Source organism: Salmo salar, chromosome ssa14 (genome assembly GCF_905237065.1).
Source record: "Salmo salar chromosome ssa14, Ssal_v3.1, whole genome shotgun sequence".
NCBI lineage: Eukaryota > Metazoa > Chordata > Actinopteri > Salmoniformes > Salmonidae > Salmo > Salmo salar.
In genome coordinates, this window is record NC_059455.1 from 24131489 (window position 1) to 24154109 (window position 22621).

Sequence of the window (22621 nt, forward strand, 5' to 3'; positions counted from 1 at the left end):
CTTAATCAGATGGGCCTGTGGTTTTGGCTCTGCCTGAAAGGGCTTGGCAGTAAATTGGACGTTGCGTTTCTTTCCCCCGGAGAAAGAAAAAAAAGAACTGGGAAAGAGGGGGGCTAGTTTCTCAGAAGAACTCGTCTGGAAAAGCCTTTTGTGGGATTTGGCAAGAGAACGGCAGGCTTTACTCATGCTTATTAGGCACCCCTGTCTCACTACTCTAACCCTAGAATGAATTGTGTTTGTGTGTGTGTTAGGCATTCCAGGTCTGTTACAGTTCACTCGCTATGATGGCAGTGATCTTCTGCTAGCCAGACAGACAGGAACCCATTTGGCGTTAATTAGCTCAGCCTCGACTTGCTGAGCTCACTAAGTTTTATTTATATATATATATATAAAATCATCAGCGGTGTGTGTGTAGTGTAGTGTACCCTCTGTCCTGTGTGTACTATGGGTAGTCATGTATGGAACCGTAGCCATGCAGCCAGTGAGCATAGAAATGAAATGAGTAGAGTGTGTTTAAGGTCAGAACATGCCCCCGAAGTGTGTGTGTGTGACTGTAGCAGGCCTGGTTGCTATGGTTTAGTGTGGTACTGTGATATAGTAATCCATCTCTGTTCTCCCAGCCCCCTCTCTGGGCCTCCCTCCATCATTAATAATTTACCAGTCAAAGTGAGCTGCCAGACTTTCTATCAGACACACACTTCCCTTTCCCATCCCCCTGCTGCATGCGCTCCCTTTCTCCCCTCCCTTTGGCCCTCACAGACCGAATGACTGACTTCAAGCCACAAATATGTCACCAGCTAGCAGGCAGGAGCATTTCCTTTTGAAAAGCTGTTTCATGCGGTCCAGACGTATTTAACTAGTATCAGCTTTCTACTTCACTATCTTATCTACTCCCTTTTTGTAGTTAACTGATAAGAGAATCCATTTCTTTTCGAGTCCCTTTTATGAACTGTAACCTGCCCTCGCTGTTTTTATTATTCTATGACCATTGTGTTACGTGGCTTGAACTTCTACCTTCCCGTGAACTGATATTGATACTGCTACCTCAATCCCAGAGTGCTTTGGGGTAGATAGTTTTTTTCTTCATTGGTGCTCTCTTTGTAAAGGTTAACTATCACATAGTGCTACGCAGGATGCTTTCTATGGGTTTGTGGGTATGTTGCCAGAAAGGTTTGATAACCCCTTCATTGCTCGTGTGACTTTTTTTAGGGTGCTGAGTCACAACTGTCCTTCATCTGAACTAAAGGGGAAGGTGTGAAATCACAGCTGTCATTTAAATGTTGATCAAGTCTGCTGACACCAGTCTTCTCTCTCTGTCTCTCCAGGTTTCCACCTCAGTGGCACGGTCATGGAGCCCGCCTCCCAGTCGGAGCCTGAGGTCACCCACAAGGTGGCCATCAGCTTCGACCGCTGCAAGATCACCTCGGTCACCTGCGGCTGCGGCAACCGCGACATCTTCTACTGCGCCCACGTGGTGGCCCTGTCCCTGTACCGCATCAGGAAGCCGGAGCAGGTCAAGCTGCGGCTGCCCATCTCAGAGACCCTGTTCCAGATGAACAGAGACCAGCTACAGAAGCTGGTGCAGTACCTCATCACAGCCCACCACACAGAGGTGCTGCCCACCGCCCAGAAACTGGCCGACGAGATCCTCTCATCCAACTCTGAGATCAACCAGGTCCATGGTAAGAAAGACATGTTGTTGGACATAACATAAGGTCCCTCTGTTCACGTTTTGTTGACCAGTTTGTTCACATTTAGCACCGGTGTGTAGACCTGGAATGCCAGGGTCTCAGAGCCTATAGGACCTACAAGTCACAAGATGGCCACATATTGTGCTTCACCCAGAGCCTCTGCCAATCCCTTACACTCCTTAGTTTCACCCCAATCATCCTCTAGTGGGCTTGAACAGCAAGGTGGACCCAGTCTGGCAGAGCCCTGATTTGCAGTACCAAAAGTAGCAGCGAGGACTCAGAGGCTTCAAACAGCCTGCTGGTGCTTTGCATGTCTGAACGTCTGAAAAAGAGTCAAATGAAGAAAGTCAGTCAGACTCCGAGCTAACGTTCTAACGTTCTACCTCGGCATGAACCCCCCCCCCCCCCCCCCCGTTATCCTCCTAGTCTGTAAAACAGAGGAACTCTGCAGTCTGCCATCTTTCCACATCACTCTCTAAATATTTACCCACCCCAGCCTCTTAACAAAGAAGTCCATCTCCCAGTCTCCAGGTTGTTTGCTGTGGGGAGTCAGTGGGTTGAAGTAGGAGCCCCCCTTGACAATGCTATGTGTTGGGGCTTTGATTGTGGAATGTGAACGTTCGGATGCAACAGTGCCTTGGCAGGACTTCAGTTGGTAGTTCTAGGCAGATCAAATGGGTGTTGGGGATACCTATAGGACACCAACACACCTAGGGTTCACCCTCTGTTCCTGTTCTTTAGGTGTTTGCTTAATTAGAAAAATATTGAACAAAATCCTGGTTTGATGTCTTATGAGGTTAGTTTTGAGGTGGGACTGATATAAGGCATGTTTTTGGAGCCTAGCTTCTGGTTATGTGTTTAATTAGTCTTTGGTCTGACAGTGTCTTTCTGTTTGTCTTTCCAGGGGCCCCGGACCCCACGGCAGGGGCCAGCATCGACGACGACAACTGCTGGCACCTGGACGAGGAGCAGGTCAGGGAGCAGGTCAAACTGTTCCTGTCCCAGGGAGGGTACTATGGCTCTGGGAAGCAGCTCAACTCCATGTTCGCCAAGGTACGCCTGTCTGTCTGTCTCTGTCTGAACATTCAGTATCAAAATCAATCCCGGATGGGGCCTCCCAAGTGGCACAGTGGTCTGAGGCACTGCATCGCAGTGCTAGCTGTGCCACTAGAGATTCTGGGTTCGAGTCCAGGCTCTGTCGCAGCCGGCCGTGACCGGGAGACCCATGGGGCGGCGCACAATTGGCCCAGCTTCGTCTGGGTTAGGGGAGGGTTTGGCCGGCAGGGATGTCCTTGTCCCATCGCGCACTAGTGACTCCTGTGGCGGTCCGGGCGCAGTGCAAGCTGACACGGTCGCCAGGTATACAGTGTTTCCTCCGGCACATTGGTGCGGCTGGCTTCCGGGTTAAGCAGGCATTGTGTCAAGAAGCAGTGTGACTTGGCTGGGTTGTGTTTCGGAGGACGCACGGCTCTCGACCTTTGCCTCCGTACGGGAGTTGCAGCGATGAGACAAGACTGTATCTACCAATTGGATACCACGAAATTGGGGAGAAAAGGGGTAAAAGAAACAAAAATATCACTGTATATTACTGTCTATTAATAAAAGTTTTCTGTAGGTGCGGGAGATGCTGCGGATGCGTGACTCTAACGGTGCCAGGATGTTGACCCTAATCACTGAACAGTTCATGGCCGACCCTCGCCTCGCTCTGTGGCGGCAGCAGGGGACAGGCATGACAGACAAGTGCCGGCAGCTATGGGACGAATTGGGTAAGTCCCTCTCACTTTCTTAAATGTACAGTGTAGAGGTCCAATTCACACAAAACACAGTTCTAGGTGATTATGAGTGGCTATTAGCGCCTATGTTCTGCATTACAATGCATTGCAGAAGGCTATACATGCATACATAATGCATTATGAAGAGGGTATTCATAGAAATGGTAACTGACCAACTGTCTCATTGCTGCTTGGATATTATTGATTTGCTTCCGTTTAAAACCTTGTCCAAAGCACTGTGGGTACTGGCAGGTACTGAAACACAGCTGGAAAACCTTGCTGCTAAAAGAGCAATTCCAAACGGAATGTGGCCTCACCACTTCGATCAGCACAGCTATGTAACTATTACCTAACTGTAAAGCCACCATGGTGTGTGTGTGTGTGTGTGTGTGTGTGTGTGCTGCGACCTGCCCGTTAAATCCCCATGCGTGTGGCCATATCAGTGGGTCAGTCGGTGACTGTGCAGCAGTGCATACATCATGGCCAAGCACTCACCTCGATTGGGATTGCATGAAAAAGGGCTGGGATCAATGGGGTTTTCAACCTCCCTAGTATTGATCGGGACATTTTAATGGGGTCGATGACGGCACACTACACATCCTGAGGAAGTTCATTGGAGAGCAACAGTAGAGCAGAGAGAGGTTTGCTGTGCCCCTCTCCTCCGCAGGATAAACCCCGGCTCAGGGGTTATGTTTAGTTACCAGGGTGCGACAGGACAGGGCTCTCTGATTGGCTAGGACTGCCACAGGCTGTCAGCATGATCACCAAAGTGCCCAATCAAAGGTGGTGGTGGTGTTGGAGGGTTTCAAGCGACCGTGCTGCACTAATGGGCTGTTAGTGCCAGAAGCTGTCAGTGTGATCAGGAGTGAGCACCCTAACAAAGTGCTCTGAAACGAGGGTTTAAAAGGAAGCAAACAGAAGGGGGTGAATTCTGGTCATGTATTACCTGGTGATGGGGTAGTGAAAGGAACTGAACTAGTTTACCCCTCACATTCCTTAGGCTGTACTAAAGATCTGTCACATGTCCCAATATACCCTGGGTCTTTTGATTTAAAAATTAGACTTTAATACAGTCCAACCTGGGTTACAAATTACTTTTATGGCTCGCGTGCAATATTAACGTAGGAGGACTCTATGCTGGATTAAAAATGCTTTCTGTATTGTATAGGTCCTCGACTCCTCACTCCTCCATACCCAAATATACATTAACATAGGATAATGAACTGCTGTTATGACTCCTCCTCCATACCCAAATATACATTAACATAGGATAATTAACTGCTGTTATGGCTCCTCCTCCATACCCAAATATACATTAACATAGGATAATTAACTGCTGTCATGGCTCCTCCTCCATACCCAAATAGTCAAACAATGGTTATTCCGCCCATTGACCTTTGCCCCCTGACCTTTGTCCTTTTCCAGGTGCCCTGTGGGTGTGCATCGTGCTGAACCCGCACTGTAAGAGTGAGGAAAAGAGCGGCTGGCTGAAGCAGCTGAAGAAGTGGGGCGACATGGACATCTGTCCCCTGGAGGACGGCAACTACGGCAGTGAGTTGCCCAACATTACCAACGCTCTACCACAGAGCAACCTCGCCCAGGGTCAGTCGCAGTCTGTAGCAATAACACACACTGGTATACCGACACATAGACTACTCACACTGGGCCTGTACACTTCCACTTGAGTTACAGCTACATCCCTTCCCTGTCCCAAACCATGGTTCTGATGCACTGTTTTTGTTGTCTTCAGATTTGGTTGTCTCTAGTAAAAGTAGTTCAACTCAAAATATGACTAATAAAAGGTATTTTTTTTTGCACTGTGCTCTGTCTCCCTCCCTGTATGTCCCCCTCCAGACTCCCTGGCCCGGCCCAGACGGACAGTGTTCAAGCGGGCCATGGAGGCCTGTGATCTCCACTGGCAGGACAGCCACCTGCAGAGGATCATCAGCTGTGACTACTACATGTCCCCAGCCTACCAGCGAGAGGGAGAGAGTCTCCTCTTCAACCCCCAGGGCCTGCCTCTATGGCTAGGTGAGAATTACACAACCAGATTTGATCTGGTCTGCACAGTACACAGTCTTAGCACTAGATGTTATATCAATTCCAGATGGTATTGGAAGGCCATCTCCGTATATGTTTTTAAACCATATACACAGAAACACGCACATACAACCTCACACACACACACACACACACACACACACACACACACACACACACGCACACTGGCCAAGCTCCCGGCATTTTAAGCTCTGTGCCATGATAGTGGCCCGTTTGTTCAGTGCCAGTTCTTGGGTTTGGGGCTCAAATGTTCGTCTCTGAACACCACCACTGTTTAGTTTTCTAAGCCTCCTTTAATTCCACTTCCACTGAATCCTGGAGCTGGAGTAAGCAAGTTCTGGGGGAAGATTTGTCCTCATTATGCAACTTAAGCCTGGGTATCGGAGTAGTAGGGTTCTTTCTGCTGAGGCTGCATCCTGCCTGTCAGCCTGCGTGGACATTGTGTTGTGCTGAGCCCGTGTCATGTGATTTGTGCTGTAGATCACGTCCCCACGGCGTGCGCGCGGGTCGATGCCCTGCGTTCCCATGGTTACCCCCGCGAGGCGCTGCGGTTGGGCGTGGCCATCATCAACACCCTCCGGCTGCAGCAGCACCGCCAGCTGGACATCTACAAGCACCAAAAGAAAGGTAGCGCCCCCTGTCTGCCTGGAGACAGTTCACTGTTCTCATTAGGTGAGCCTATGGGCCATACGTAACAGAATTAATGCATTTTATTGTGTTTTTATATGGTTAGGAAAATATCCTAGCCCTACGTAACATGAATACTGTTCTACTTTTGTTCATGTGATAAGATGTACAGTATGATGCGGGTCTGAACTTGTTGTGTTCCTGTGTGTGTCAGAGCTGCTCCAGAAGGGGATGACCAGCACTACTAACCTGGAGGGCTGGGTGGGACACCCCCTGGATCCCATCGGCTGTCTGTTCACCACCCTCACTGAGACCTGCCGGGTAGAGGACGACAACGCTATGGACACTGGAGGTACACATCTGGCCAGGCCCAGGCCTACCCAGGCAACGTTTCCATTCCACTTCAATCGAACTGGTCAAAATGGTGTCAGTCCAGCAACCATAACTGATCACCCATACAGTACAGTCCCATACAATTTGGAAGAGGCCAAGGCAACCAGCGACCATTTCACTCAACTTTAACCAAACTGGTCGAAATGTTTTTTATTTTTTGTTCAGTCAATTATCTCGTGTTGTCCCACAACTAATCAAGGCCATCGGATTGTAAAGTCACCCATTCAATCCAGTCCTGGTCTATCACCCCCCTCATGGTCCTCTTGTAAGCAGCCCTGAGATGAATGGCTGTGCTGCAGAAAGGTCATCCAGCCTACACAGTGGTGGAAAATGGATCAAGTCCAACAACATTTGCATTCCATACATTCTTTAGCCCAGCCAAACAGAGAGCAGGGATTTGATACGGCCTATTGTGACAAACCTACAGGGAGGCATTGTGTGCCGGAAGAATCCTGGCGAGTGGTATGGTGATTTGGGTGGGCAGAGGGAGAGTGAGGGAGTGTTAGAGAGTGTGTGAGTGTTAGAGAGACCAAGAGAGGGAGCGAGGAAGTGTGTGGCTTATGGCTTATAGGGCCATCATCATCACAGTCCTTTGTTTGGTTCTGGTGAGTAGCTGGAAACATCTGGTATGGAGGCAGGACTTTAACTTGAATTCTGACCAATCAGGGAGCAGCTCTCCACAGTCTTTACACATCATCAGTAGCAGCAGCTGGCCAGCAGAGCCTGAGCCATAACAGTGGAGGGAGGGAAACATGGAGGCTAACTACTGTGGTTGCCGTATGAGAACTAACCCCGGTCGCCCAGGATTCCACATGGTTAAATCCACCTTGGCACTGATCTCACACAACACATGCCAAAAAACCTAGAAGCCCAAGGCTTGCGTCCACTCATATTAAACCTCCTTCACATCTAATTAGCAACTCCTACGGACAAAGAATTTCTATAGCATCTATCCAGTGTTGCCTAAGTAGATGGGTACAGTACATAGATGTGTACAGTACATAAGACAGCGTAAATGTGTCAGACCTACATGTAATACGAGAGGTCAAATATTTCCAGAGGTATGACAACAAAGCGGCGTGTTATTGAAAAGCTCCTGGACGCTCCATTGGTGACTAGAGGTTGTTTTGATCCAGCGGCATGAAGGGAAAATCACTGATATCCTCTCCCCTCCCCCTGTAATAAACAGGATTGTCGTAGGGGGGAGGGATAATTTGCCAGGGGGATTTAAGCGTAAGCTGGCCGTGGGTTGGATCTTAGTCCCTGTCAGCAGATGTTAGTGTTTTTCTGGGACCTCAGGGACACCTCTACCTCTGGTGCTGCCTGGCATCCACAGCTGCCTAGGTGGGAGATTTGGCGCTAGAGAGAGGTTCCTGTAGATGTGGCGCTAGAGAGAGGTTCCTGTAGATGTGGCGCTAGAGAGAGGTTCCTGTAGGTGTGGCGCTAGAGAGAGGTTCCTGTAGGTGTGGCGCTAGAGAGAGGTTCCTGTAGATGTGGCGCTAGAGAGAGGTTCCTGTAGGTGTGGCGCTAGAGGGAGATTCCTGTAGGTGTGGCGCTAGAGAGAGGTTCCTGTAGATGTGGCGCAAGAGAGAGGTTCCTGTCTGTGGCAGCTGCTTTCCACACCCAGCACCTTTCAGGCAAAATAAATGTGAAACCAGACAGCCGTTTTGGATTAGTGTTAGCTTCTAGCAATGTCTCATAATCCTGCTAGATCATCGTTGCAATTGAGAATTGGTTGTAATTGACCTAACAGTTTGAATAAAGGTTTAGTAGAACAAAGTCTCACTTCCATGACCTTCCGTGTAAACTAAAAACCTCTCTTTGTCTCTTCAGACTCTGGAGAGCCCAAGCCGCCTGTGTACCATCATGTGCCCGTGTGGGGTTGCCCGGATGGCGGGGAGTCCTATCTGGCACTGGCCCTGGAGGTGGCGCTGATGGGCATGGGGCAGCAGCGTGTGATGCCTGAAGGCCTCTATGCCCAGGACAAGGTGTGTCGGAACGAGGAGCAGATCGTGGCCAAGCTGCAGGAGATGGAGCTGGATGATCTGCTGGTCCAGACGCTGAGGAAACAGGCTATCCTCCTACTGGAAGGTATGAAGGCTAGTTGTGTTATATTATTGTCCTCCACTCGTCTCATTTCATTGTCTATCTCTGTTGCCTTCAATTGTCTCACTTATCCTCCCTCGCTGTCCCGTTCCATTCTTTCACCCTCCATATCCCTCTCTCTATCTGCCCTGCTTCCTTCCTCTCTCTCTCTCTCCTTCCACCGCTCCCTCCCTGCCTCTATCTCTTTTCACGTCACCCTTTCTCTTTAGCTGTCCCATCCCATCCCTCTCTCCCACCTGGCTCCCCTCCACTGGTCCTGCCTCGCAACACCCAGCTGAAAATGGATCTCAACCCTGGCCTTTTAACACGGTCTAACCCCCTTTCTCCCGCTTCCCCATGCTAGCTATGCTATAGCCCTCCCCCATCTGGGGCTTTAGGGAATGTTAGCTGTGTAATCCTAGAGCAGACATCTGTCGCTGCTAGGGAGGAGAGATTTGGTTAATACCCAATGGGCAGTGTGTGTATGGTTTTCTGTCTGCTCTGTCGCCCCCATCAGGTTAGGAGAGGTATAACCTAATATTGCTTTTATTCACTGCTCTACTTTGAGCCATTAGCTGTTTATATTGGTATACTTTGAATATTCACCAAAAACGGAGCAAAATCGTGTGTGTGTGTGTGTGGCTGGACTCCAAGATATGAATGACTGTGACAATTCTGATGTACTTTGTGACAACAAACAGTGACAACTCTCTGTCTGTGTGTTCAGGAGGTCCGTTCAGTGGCCTGGGTGAAGTCATCCACAGGGAAAGCGTTCCCATGCACACCTTTGCCAAGTACCTGTTCTCAGCCCTGCTGCCGCATGACACAGACCTGGCCTACAAACTAGCACTGCGGGCCATGAGGTAAGATCCCCCAACCCACATTCCTATCCAACCCTATTCAGGCTCATTGCTCTGTTTCAAGCACCTGTATGTGTCTCTGGCATTCAAAACCATTTAGCATCTATTACAAAAAGAACTCACCATTTTACTATTAACACTTAGAAACGTATCATGTTTTATTGTCAACGTAATGTGATGCGTCTATCTGGCTGCGTCACTGCGTCAGAGTCATAGACACTCAAACCAGTAGATGGTCATAGCACTGACGTCATCCACGTCAACTCCTATGGAAAACTCCCGGGGGGTGAAGTCGGGAATGATTTGAATTTGACCGTAACTAGCAAAGAGTCATGGTCGACGTAGTCGTTTTCATCCTGCCGGGGTCAACCGGGAACCTCCTCGTAGCCTGCCGGCCCCTGATTGGTCTGTCTCAACACGTGGTCCTGTGTGACGACACATGTAGTGTCAGAATGGATCACTATTTAATGAAATATCTCCATTTGTAGCGACTTCACCGTGGGCATCAAACTTAATAATATATTTTAGAGCCCAAAACTGCCGTCAAAATGATTTGTTTGGGCCGTTCTGGCGATCATCATTTATATAGGATTTTTAGGGCAGACCAGTGCTTTTGGCACCGCTAGGTTGCTACGCATTAGCCGACCAGCCGAGCTCGTGACTTCACACTCCAGACCGGACACTGGGGGCTCCCTCCCTCTACTTGTATCTATATATTAAGAGGCTGGATGATGAATCCCTATGACTGAATAATCCCCATCTGTACTGCGGTGTGATTATCCTACTGAGACTCCTCAGGGTCCTGGCTAATACACAATCCATAACAGGGCTTAGAGCTGCACACACGTGCATATGTATACGGGGGGGGGCTAGAGACCTCTAATGCAGCTATACAGACTGGTGTGTGTTTCAGAGACCTCTAATGCAGCTATACAGACTGGTGTGTGTTTCAGAGACCTCTAATGCAGCTATACAGACTGGTGTGTGTTTCAGAGACCTCTAATGCAGCTATACAGACTGGTGTGTGTTTCAGAGACCTCTAATGCAGCTATACAGACTGGTGTGTGTTTCAGAGACCTCTAATGCAGCTATACAGACTGGTGTGTGTTTCAGAGACCTCTAATGCAGCTATACAGACTGGTGTGTGTTTCAGAGACCTCTAATGCAACTATACAGACTGGTGTGTGTTTCAGAGACCTCTAATGCAGCTATACAGACTGGTGTGTGTTTCAGAGACCTCTAATGCAGCTATACAGACAGGTGTGTGTTTCAGAGACCTCTAATGCAGCTATACAGACTGGTGTGTGTTTCAGAGACCTCTAATGCAGCTACACAGACTGGTGTGTGTTTCAGAGACCTCTAATGCAGCTACACAGACTTGAGATGGGACGAGGCAGTATAATAATGCTGTAGGCTGGGAAACCTTTTTTCAGTTCAATTTTGAATAGGAAACTTTTTCTTTATCATAATAACTCATCTCATCACTCTCTGTCTCTCTGTGTGTGTCCTCTAGGCTCCCTGTGTTAGAGTCGACTGGTCCCTCGGGAGACTTGGGTCACCCCCACCATGGCATCAGCATGGTGCCCAGCCGCTACCCACGCTGGTTCACCCTGGGCCACCTGGAGTCTCAGCAGTGTGAGCTGGCCTCCACCATGCTCACCGCAGCCAAAGGTCAGCTCCACTCTAGTTACAACAATGCGCACACACACCCAAAACATTTACAGTGGGGGAAAGAAGTATTTGATCCCCTGCTGATTTTGTATGTTTGCCCACTGATAAAGAAAGGATCAGTCTAATTTTAATGGTATGTTTATTTGAACAGTGAGAGAGAATAACAACAAAAATATCCAGAAAAACGCATGTCAGAAATGTTATAAATTGATATGCATTTTAATGAGGGAAATAAGTATTTGACCCCCTCTCAATCAGAAAGATTTCTGGCTCCCAGGTGTCTTTTATACAGGTAACGAGCTGAGATTAGGAGCACACTCTTAAAGGGAGTGCTCCTAACCGCAGCTTGTTACCTGTAAAAAAAGACACATGTCCACAGAAGCAATCAATCAATCAGATTCCAAACTCTCCACCATGGCCAAGACCAAAGAGCTCTTCAAGGATGTCAGGGACAAGATTGTAGACCTACAAAAGGCTGGAATGGGCTACAAGACCATCGCCAAGCAGCTTGATGAGAAGGTGACAACAGTTGGTGCGATTATTCGCAAATGGAAGAAACACAAAAGAACTGTCAATATCCCTCGGCCTGGGGCTCCATGCAAGATCTCACCTCGTGGGGTTGCAATGATCATGAGAACGGTGAGGAATCAGCCCAGAACTACACGGGAGGATCTTGTCAATGATCTCAAGGCAGCTGGGACCATAGTCACCAAGAAAACAATTGGTAACACACTACGCTGTGAAGGACTGAAATCCTGCAGCGCCCGCAAGGTCCCCCTGCTCAAAAATACATATACATGCCCGTCTGAAGTTTGCCAATGAACATCTGAATGATTCAGAGGACAACTGGTGAAAGTGTTGTTGTTAGATGAGACCAAAATGGAGCTCTTTGGCATCAACTCAACTCGCCGTGTTTGGAGGAGGAGGAATGCTGCCTATGACCCCAAGAACACCATCTCCACCGTCAAACATGGAGGTGGAAACATTATGCTTTGGGGGTGTTTTTCTGCTAAGGGGACAGGACAACTTCACCGCGGCCATGTACTGTCAAATCTTGGGTGAGAACCTCCTTCCCTCAGCCAGGGCATTGAAAATGGGTCGTGGATGGGTATTCCAGCATGACAATGACCCAAAACACACAGCCAAGGCAACAAAGGAGTAGCTCAAGAAGAAGCACATTAAGGTCCTGGAGTGGCCTAGCCAGTCTCCAGACCTTAATCCCATAGAAAATCTGTGGAGGGAGCTGAAGGTTCGAGTTGCCAAACGTCAGCCTCGAAACCTTAATGACTTGGAGAAGATCTGCAAAGAGGAGTGGGACAAAATCCCTCCTGAGATGTGTGCAAACCTGGTGGCCAACAACAAGAAACGTCTGACCTCTGTGATTGCCAACAAGGGTTTTGCCAGCAAGTACTAAGTCATGTTTTGCAGAGGGGTCAAATACTTATTTCCCTCATTAAAATGGAAATCATTTTATAACATTTTTGACATGCGTTTTTCTGGACTTTTTTGTTATTCTGTCTCTCACTGTTCATATAAACCTACCATTAAAATTATAGACTGATCATTTCTTTGTAAGTGGGCAAACGTACAAAATCAGCAGGGGATCAAATACTTTTTCCCCCCACTGTAACCATGCCACTACCAGATAAACACTCCCAAGGCCTTGTCCACCACTACAGAACACCACAGTACACATACAAACTGTTGGATGACAAATGTTGTTTTTCAATCTAATACTCTATTGTTTGGACCTCCAGGAGATATGTTGAGATTGCGGACGGTGCTGGAGGCCATCCAGAAGAACATCCACTCCTCCTCCCTCATCTTCAAACTGGCCCAAGATGCTTTCAAGATCGCCACTCCGGCTGACAACCCCCCAGACATTACCCTGCTCAATGTAGCTCTGGAGCTGGGCCTGCAGGTACTGACGGCTAGATGGATAGTAAGCAGTGTGTGACATTGAAAATATGTGCTGTTGGGTGTTGAATTACTGTGCACTCTGCCTTGTCTGACATGTTTCAACATGTCTCTCTCTCTCTGCAGGTAATGAGGATGACTCTGTCCACTCTGAACTGGAGACGCAGGGAGATGGTGCGCTGGCTGGTCACCTGTGCCACAGAGGTGGGTCTGCGAGCGCTGGTGAGCATCCTCCAGAGCTGGTACACCCTGTTCACCCCCACCGAGGCCACCAGCATCGTCGCAGCCACCGTCATGTCCCACAACACCATCCTGCGCCTCAGCCTGGACTACCCCCAGAGAGAGGAGCTGGCTAGCTGCGCCCGGACGCTGGCCCTGCAGTGTGCCATGAAGGACCCCCAGAACTGCGCCCTCTCGGCCCTCACGCTCTGCGAGAAGGACCACATCGCCTTCGAGACGGCCTACCAGATCGTCATCGACGCAGCATCAACAGGCATGACGTACTCTCAGCTGTTCACCATCGCCCGCTACATGGAGCACCGTGGCTACCCGCTCCGAGCCTTCAAGCTGGCCTCGCTGGCCATGACCCACCTCAACCTGGCCTACAACCAGGACACCCACCCGGCCATCAACGACGTGCTCTGGGCCTGCGCCCTGTCCCACTCGCTGGGCAAGAACGAGCTGGCCGCCATCATCCCCCTGGTGGTGAAGAGCGTACACTGCGCCACCGTGCTCTCAGACATCCTGCGCCGCTGCACCATGACCGCCCCGGGCCTGGCCGGTATCCCCGGGCGACGGAACTCTGGGAAGCTCATGTCCACGGACAAGGCTCCGCTCCGGCAGCTGCTGGACGCCACTATCAGCGCCTACATCAACACAACCCACTCCCGGCTCACTCACATCAGCCCCAGGCACTACGGAGAGTTCATAGAGTTTCTTAGTAAGGCCAGAGAGACCTTCCTACTGGCCCAGGACGGACACATCCAGTTTGCCCAGTTTATAGACAACCTGAAACAGATCTACAAGGGCAAGAAGAAACTCATGATGTTGGTACGGGAACGCTTCGGCTGACCCCCGGGGGTCCCCCAACAGGACAGGCAATATAGGGAACTCCTTTTATTTCTACTTAATCATTTATTTAAGTTTTAATTTCCACTTCTTTTGTCATTTACGTGTCAAATTCTATATTTGTCCGGGGGGGGGGGGTTTGTCAGTTTGTTTTCTTCTTGTGAGTGACAACCAATGTTACTCTGCTAGGTAAAGACTGCGGAGGGGGGGGGGAATCTGAATACAAAAATATTTGAAAAAGATTATGATAATGATGAAAAAACATTGAGGTGGCAAATAATGAAAAACCAAATGATGTATAGGGTATTTTGAGCCAGGGAATGATGTCTGCTGTGGTGAGATACTAGTGGTTTTTGAAGGAAAGAAAACCTGTCATTCCAAAAACACTGACGCACATAGTGTTGACTTACTGTTATACCTCGATCGTATTCCAAGGGTCAGCTTTAAACTTTTCCTGTTAAAAGGCCTCGTTTCAAGGCATTATGTGTGGAGGAGGTGGAATGCTGAACTTGGATGTGTCAGGTCCAGAAGCCAAGCCTAAATATGCCAGACTCATCAGGTACATACAGAATCCTCTGACTTGACCAAGCCACTCACACTCTCACATATTCTCTACCACCTTTCCTGAGTGGAGCCTGATCGATTTTTCTGGTATCTCCTATTTCTAGTGAAGGTACCTTTCAAAAAGAGACAGATGTACAGAGAGAGAGACAGGTTGCGGCAGATTGGTATTTGGATTCGATCACGGAAAGATGGATTGACTGGCCTGAGAGTGATACTGCCACTGTGGGTTTGGATCTGTGAGGAGTGGCTTCTGTTGTCAGAGTTTGGGTTTATAACATGTTGAAATAACATTGCTGAAAAACATCTTGTATCTTTCAAAGCAAAATGTGTACTTTTTGACAACATGCCTTGGTGTAGCCGGTTGGGGTTAGTATTCCACATACAAGCCTACCTATAAGTATCAACCTCTCAGACCCTGTGGGAAAGTTTTATATTAGCAGTAGTACTATTGTTATACAAGCACTTCACAAATGTCATGTACTCAACACCATTCTGTCTGCTTGAGCAATTATTTATCGATCATTAGAATAATCTGTGTGTGAATGAATACTAGGAATACAAACAGCATAACTATATTTAACATGCAAAAATAGGAATATTAGACAAAAACATTTGAGGATAAATGTTGAGGCTATGAAAAGCGGTCCATGTCAGCTTCCACATTCCAGGTGACCTAGGGCCACAGAAGTACACTGTCCGTTTGACGTAGTACAGTATAGAAACAACCGCAGCAAAGAGAAAAGAGACGCTAAACTCAGTTCTCAGGGAATCACTTAAAGAAACAAAAACAAGAAAAGTAGTAGCATAAGCATTTAAGATATTGTAAATATGAAAGTGTCAATTAAGAAAATTGTAAAGTTATAATTATTTATGATAACTGTATGTTTTTGTTTTTGTGGGATACTTGAATGTGTTGTGGGCTGGGAATGTGAGGGCAGTTAGATGAAAATACATTTCTCAGGTGCTCCTGTGTACATTTCTCTGATTTCTTTTTTTATTTGTATGTTTTCTAAGAGGAAGCATGTTATTTCGAAATTAGAAAAGTAGGCATACCATTATGAACAGAAAGCAACCTGACTATGCAGAAACCACTTAGTGGTTTGGTCCCGTTCTCTGGAGTCACCCAGACGAATGTCTGAGGGGGGCTAGCCACTATCCGAAAGAGAACAGACGAGGCAAGACACAGCATGTTTGTATTTGTAAGTAGCCTGCACATGCTGCAAATTTGGACAGACGTTGCCTTTGACCAATTTAATGTACAATTTCTCTCTTTGGACTTAAGCCTTTAGTGTCTTCTCAAAGTACCCGTGTCAGCGCTTGACATGGCAACGAGAGTTTAAGGAGATCAATGGTCCAAAGTAAATGAAAATAAAAACCCTGCATGCCCCATGCAAAATAAGGAACTGGCAGAGAATATGAATGGGGGGAGTCTGTTTTGCCAACCCCTATCGTCCTCCCTTGTATTTCTTCATGCTTTTAAGCCTATTCAGTTCACTTCACCTGAACGACCATGGCCATGCTCTTAACCATTCTCTACTACCCCTACGGAGCAGTTGAGTTATTCTGCTCCTTCCTTCCTTCCATCCATCGCTGGTCTTTATTCCTTCTCTTTTAAAGAGATTTTGTTAACTTCCTCCCAAACGTTAGTCACAGGATTCAGTAAGACTGCAGCACTGCCTGTACCAGTGCCATATGCACCACGACATAACACCTGCTTTCCCAACCAACCTACCAACCTACGGCAGCCTCCTCTGTTTTGTCATTCACTAGCTGCCACAAATATTAACCACTACTTGAATCTGAGATTTGTGAGTTACAACGAGTGGACAAAACAAGATTGCAGTTTAATGTAAACCTGCCTGTTATACACACACGTCAAACAACAAGCATTTTCTGTCGCTGAAGTAGTTGGTTCTACGGCATTGCAAAAAAAGTGGGGGGGAAACTCCTCTGGCTTTTAATTTCTCTCTCCCATACTGTGTCTGTGTTAACTGTACCAGTGTTTTGACCCGTCACTAGAATTTAGAAGGAAGTAATAATAATCGCTGGTAGATTGTTCACTAGTTCATCTACAGTTTGATTATTTTTTTATTTAAGGGAAAGTGTTTGTTGCCTCTTTGTGCTACTGATTTATTAAAAAAAAGGTATCCAGTATTTGTTGCCACAGAAGTATAGTTTATCAACAGTTTGTTTGTGCAACCTCTTGAGCTAATGTCTATAAAACAATTTATTACTATTTATGTAACGCTACTACCATTTTATATCATTTGTGTTGGAATCTCAGTGCTTTTCTATGAATAAAGTGTGAAACACGTATATTGACTCCTGCTACTTTCTAAAAACTGTCTTCTCTCACTTTAGGTGCCACTCTATTCCTGTCGGTGTAGTTGTGATTTCTCCTCTAATATGACTCTATCTTATCTATCTCATTGCAATTCTCATTCATTAGGGCATTCATGGAGCTAAACCGGTGAATCAGGTCATAAAGAATCCTAAGTGTGTGTGAGAGGCAGGCAGCACGTCTTGGGCCCAGATTGATTGCCTCTCTAAATGAGCTTATTAATTATCGCAGCAGACAGCTCACAACTGTCTGATTCCCATTCTGTTCTTAATATAACACCACCTCAATTTGTTCTGTTACCTCCCACACATGGGATTGGACTGAATCGATTTTTGGGATTCAGTGGTGACCAAAAACCGGTATATACGTTGGCTGATACTGAACGTGCAGGTTGACTGACAGGTTGGTATAGCTCTAATTTTATCCTGGGTTAAAGGCGGGAGGTGATTTTTTTTTTTTTTTTTGCTGCTGCTGTACGAGCCAATCTGTTACAACTGTAAACACCATGAAGACCAAATGTCAGAGTGATTGGTAGCGCTGGGTGGTGATGCTGTCAACAAGCCCAATACTCTTTGGACCTGCTTGTACAAACTACACGGCTTCTCCCCTGGCCTATCCATGGGGGAGTGCTTCACAGATGGGCTCTGTCATTGTGTTTTGGACAGGGAGCACAGAGTTTGCCTGCTGAAATATATAAAACCCTCCCCCCCCCCCCTCTGCTCCACTGGGGAGTGTTTGTGCTCCTGTAGAGGGGGGTGATTTAGCTGAAGTGACATGTAGGGAAGAGACAGACGAGTAATTGGCTCCCCCACCTTGCTGTGTGGTTCCTGTGTCGGCTGCTGAGGCTGTCAGCTGGGGGAAAGAGTGGAGAGAACAGGCATCGATGTGAGACGAACGCTGGGCTGCACAGACATAGCACCAGATTGCTTATGTGGTCCTGAAGGCAGGTGCTTCCTTCGAACACTAGGGCTGCGCTGTATGTTTATTAGTAGACAATTGGTCAGTCGAACCCCAGCAAGGACCAACAGGTGGAGGAAATTCCTCCGGTGGTCAAGTCCACCTCCAAATTGGCACAGACTCATGCTCCGAGAGCACTCTGACTGTCTACAGACCGTTTGGCAGTTGAGTCTTAAGTTCTCTCTCTCTGCACCTTGGATGGTAGGTTGTGCTGTCAGCATTATCAAACATCTCGTTCTTCAGGGAGCTGATTTGGAGAGCTTTGTCCTGCCGCTCTGGCTTTCTAACATCCCTCAGTAATTGGGGTGTGTGAGGGGCTGGGCAGGGAGGGTAGGGTGAAGGAGGAAGGGAGTTTGGGGGAGAGCTAATGAAAAGGAGTAACTGCAGTGGCCCTATGATTCTATCCATTCCAAATGATTCTTTCTTTGAAACATTTTGGATTGAATTGAATCCTTTAATGAGAAATGCTGGGGTGTGGGGACTGGGGAGATGAATGACTGTGGTCTTAGCTGTGGAACAATAGAGATGATGATGGATGAGTCAAGGCTGGACCACAGGGAGTTAGGCTCCCTCTGATAGTATCTGTGTCATCCAGCTCCACTATCATTTGGCTCCATGTTAACTAGCGATAAGGTGACTGGAACAAACAGCACATTACTCTCTGACCTAGTTGGGGACTGACAAGCATATTTATTTCAACACCCACTTTGTGTAATGGCACAACTCATACAATGTGAATCTTTTATACAGGGGGGCCAGCACAGAAAAAAAATAAAAAATGTATGAAATTGTATGAAATGTATGCATTCACTACTGTAAGTCGCTCTGGATAAGAGCGTCTGCTAAATGATGTAAATGTAAATGTAATACAGGTTAAGGTTTATAAGGGACAGTGACATGTCAGTGGCTTTCTAAAGCACAGGTCACAAGATGGAATCCACACAAAGGCTGTGTAGCGACAGTGCCAATATCACATTCCCACAAAATATTGTCTTCACTTTTTCCATAGCGGCTACAGTATGAAACATTGGAGCCAGCCAGCCACTCCTCACTGAGAAGTCTGATTTGGGTTTCTCCATTGCCCTATGTTAATATTTCAAATCAATCACAGTCAACGGCAGCCCATACGATAAAGCGCTGATGGTGCCAGTCCCTGACAAATGATGTACAGCCTGCTGTCTCCAGGAGCAGATTGGATTTTCAGGCCTGCTGATTTGCTGAGAGATTGTGCCTGAGACCCCCACAATCCATCCCCCTGGTCCTCTTTGTAAGGAGGCATTGAGTTTTTTTTAAGCACCAGATTCATTGTTGCATTTAAAAAATAATGCCTGAAAAGCCCATGACGTAACGCAGGAACATGGGGAGAAAGAAAACATAGCCTTGCTCTACTTGGTCCTTAAAGAGCGAAGTGTAAAATGACAGCACCTTTAGAAACCTAAAGCCCGAATCAACAAATTAATTGTTTTTTTATGTTGAATTTTTCTTTTTTCACATCGGCTTACAGGGAACAGCACCTCACAACACAAAGTCGGGTTAATCCTGCATTGTCACAACAATTTGCCGTTTGGGTCCAGCTGAAAAGGAGTGCGCCGCGGCATGAGGGTCAGACATCCAGCCAGTCAGGAGACTCCTAGGCAGAGCTACTTCCTCCCTCCTCTATCAATGTTTCACACCGTAAATCAAGGAGCATCCGTAAAGGACAACTAACCAAAACGTGATGCATTTTTGTGGAATCCAATTCCCACAATTCCAACAACAAAAACAACTGGATTTATACCGCTCTACTTATCTCTAGTGCTTAGCTTCCTTTCAGAGAAAAACACCCGTTGGGATTAACTGTCTTTATTCCTCGTGTAAATATCAGTGTGTAATGATAATCACTTTCTTTAAAGCCAAAAGAAGTAATACAATTAAGCCATTTTTTATATGTATGTTCAAAATGGAAACAAATGAAGTCTGGATAGATTTGTTCTGGTACTGGTTTGAACAGAATCATGTACAGTATGCCAACCATACCCATCCCCGACTCCCAGTCCCTCACTACATCCCCGACTCCCAGTCCCTCACTACATCCCCGACTCCCAGTCCCTCACTACATCCCTGACTCCCAGTCCCCGACTCCCAGTTCCTCACTACAGTCGTGGCCAAAAGTTTTGAGATTGACACAAATATGAATTTTCACAAAGTCTGCTGCCTCAGTGTCTTTAGATATTTTTGGCAGATGTTACTATGGAATACTGAAGTATAATTACAAGCATTTCTCAAGTGTCAAAAGCTTTTATTGACAATTACATGAAGTTGATGCAAAGAGTCAATATTTGCAGTGTTGACCCTTCTTTTTCAAGACCTCCGCAATCCGCCCTGGCATGCTGTCAATTAACTTCTGGGCCACATCCTGACTGATGGCAACCCATTCTTGCATAATCAATGCTTGGAGTTTGTCAGAATTTGTGGGGTTTTGTTTGTCCACCCACCTCTTGAGGATTGACCACAAGTTCTCAATGGGATGAAGGTCTGGGGAGTTTCTGGCCATGGACCAAAAATATCGATGTTTTGTTCCCCGAGCCACTTAGTTATCACTTTTGCCTTATGGCAAGGTGCTCCATCATGCTGGAAAAGGCATTGTTTGTCACCAAAATGTTCCTGGATGGTTGGGAGAAGTTGCTCTTGGAGGATGTGTTGGTACCATTCTTTATTCATGGCTGTGTTCTTAGGCAAAATTGTGAGTGAGCAAACTTCCTTGGCTGAGAAGCAACCCCACACATGAATGGTCTCAGTCTTTACTGTTGGCATGACACAGGACTGATGGTAGCGCTCACCTTGTCTTCTCCGGACAAGCTTTTTTCCGGATGCCCCAAACAACCGGAAAGGGGATTCAGACAAAATGACTTTACCCCAGTCCTCAGCAGTCCAATCCCTGTACCTTTTGCAGAATATCAGTCTGTCCCTGATGTTTTTCCTGGAGAGAAGTGGCTTCTTTGCTGCCAATCTTGACACCAGGCCATCCTCCAAAAGTCTTCGCCTCACTGTGCGTGCAGATGCACTCACACCTGCCTGCTGCCATTCCTGAGCAAGCTCTGTACTGGTGGTGCCCCGATCCCGCAGCTGAATCAACTTTAGGAGACGGTTCTGGCGCTTGCTGGACTTTCTTGGGTGCCCTGAAGCCTTCTTCACAACAATTGAACCGCTCTCCTTGAAGTTCTTGATGATTTGATAAATGGTTGATTTGGGTGCAATCTTACTGGCAGCAATATCCTTGCCTGTGAAGCCCTTTTTGTGCAAAGCAATGATGATGGCACGTGTTTCCTTGCAGGTAACCATGGTTGACAGAGGAAGAACAATGATTCCAAGCACGACCCTCCTTTTGAAGCTTCCAGTCTGTTATTCGAACTCAAACAGCATATCACTTTTTTGCTTTGCACAAAAAGTGATCTCCAGCCTTGTCCTCATCAACACTCACACCTGTGTTAACGAGAGAATCACTGACATGATGTCAGCTGGTCCTTTTGTGGCAGGGCTGAAATGCAGTGGTAATGTTTTTTGGGAATTCAGTTCATTTGCATGGCAAAGAGGGACTTGCAATTCATCTGATCACTCTTCATAACATTCTGGAGTATATGCAAATTGCCATCATACAAACTGAGGCAGCAGACTGAAAATTTATATTTGTGTCATTCTCAAAACATTTGGCCACGACTGTACATCTCATTTGTAATTTAAGAGTTTCCCCTGAAAATCTCAAGCACCAGTGGTATAGTGGTAGATGTGTGGACATAAGATTGCTAATTCATCTCAAATTGGGAGCTTCCCTTGAGAGCTTTGGTGAACTGCAGAGGTCAAAATCTATGGAGCACAACAAGCTGAACCAACAGTCCTGGATGAAGGCTTTACCAAGGCAAAAACAACCAATATAAATCCAATATATACTTTATACGATCTCATTTCAAATACAGGTCCATTTCCAAATACAATCATTCTTAAATTTGACTGAATTAAAAACAAACAGCGAAATAAACACTAGTGCTTATGCTTTAGTACATTTGTCACAGTCAAACAACAGTGTTTGCCATGAGACCAACACACAACCTTTCAAGATAATCACATTAAACCCTTCATGTTGTTGTAAGATGAAAAAACGGATCAGAGGTACACATAGGGAATAATACCCGGTCGTGCACTACTTCAATGTTTTTCTTTTGTCCAAGGACTATCTATAGAACATAACCAAAATATTATTTACAAAGGAAAAAAATCACATACACTATCGTTCAAAAGTTTGGGGTCACTTAAATGTCCTTGTTTTTGAAAGAAAAGCATATTTTTTGTCCATTAAAATAACATCAAATTGATCAGAAATACAGTGTAGACATTGTTAATGTTGTAAATGACTATTGTAGCTGGAAACGGCAGATTATTTGTGGAATATCTACATAGGACCATCATCAGCAACCATGACTCCTGTGTTCCAATGGCACAACGTGTTAGCTAATCCATTTTTATCATTTTAAAAAGGCTAATTGATCATTACAAAACCCCTTTGCAATTATGTTAGCACAGCTGAAAACTGTTGTTCTGATTAAAGAAGCAATAAAACTGGCCTTCTTTAGACTAGTT

At 46.7% G+C, this 22621-nt stretch overlaps 1 protein-coding gene across 3 annotated transcripts in view; it reads left to right on the forward strand.

Annotated features, from left to right (window-relative positions):
* Window positions 1-17025, forward strand: part of zswim5 (zinc finger, SWIM-type containing 5) — a 57417-nt gene extending 40392 nt beyond the window's left edge. Inside the window, exons 2-13 of one of the 3 annotated variants that reach the window (XM_014140442.2) lie at window positions 1326-1682; window positions 2596-2744; window positions 3307-3457; window positions 4889-5065; window positions 5318-5494; window positions 6005-6196; window positions 6366-6503; window positions 8378-8635; window positions 9357-9492; window positions 11003-11160; window positions 12918-13081; window positions 13204-17025. In XM_014140442.2, coding sequence (XP_013995917.1) covers window positions 1326-1682; window positions 2596-2744; window positions 3307-3457; window positions 4889-5065; window positions 5318-5494; window positions 6005-6196; window positions 6366-6503; window positions 8378-8635; window positions 9357-9492; window positions 11003-11160; window positions 12918-13081; window positions 13204-14148 — 3002 coding nt within the window. In that variant the 3' untranslated portion in view covers window positions 14149-17025. The remainder of the gene's footprint in view (window positions 1-1325; window positions 1683-2595; window positions 2745-3306; window positions 3458-4888; window positions 5066-5317; window positions 5495-6004; window positions 6197-6365; window positions 6504-8377; window positions 8636-9356; window positions 9493-11002; window positions 11161-12917; window positions 13082-13203) is intronic. The other 2 variants (XM_014140443.2, XM_014140444.2) reach the window with 2 other exon arrangements.
* Window positions 17026-22621: the final 5596 nt, after the last annotated feature.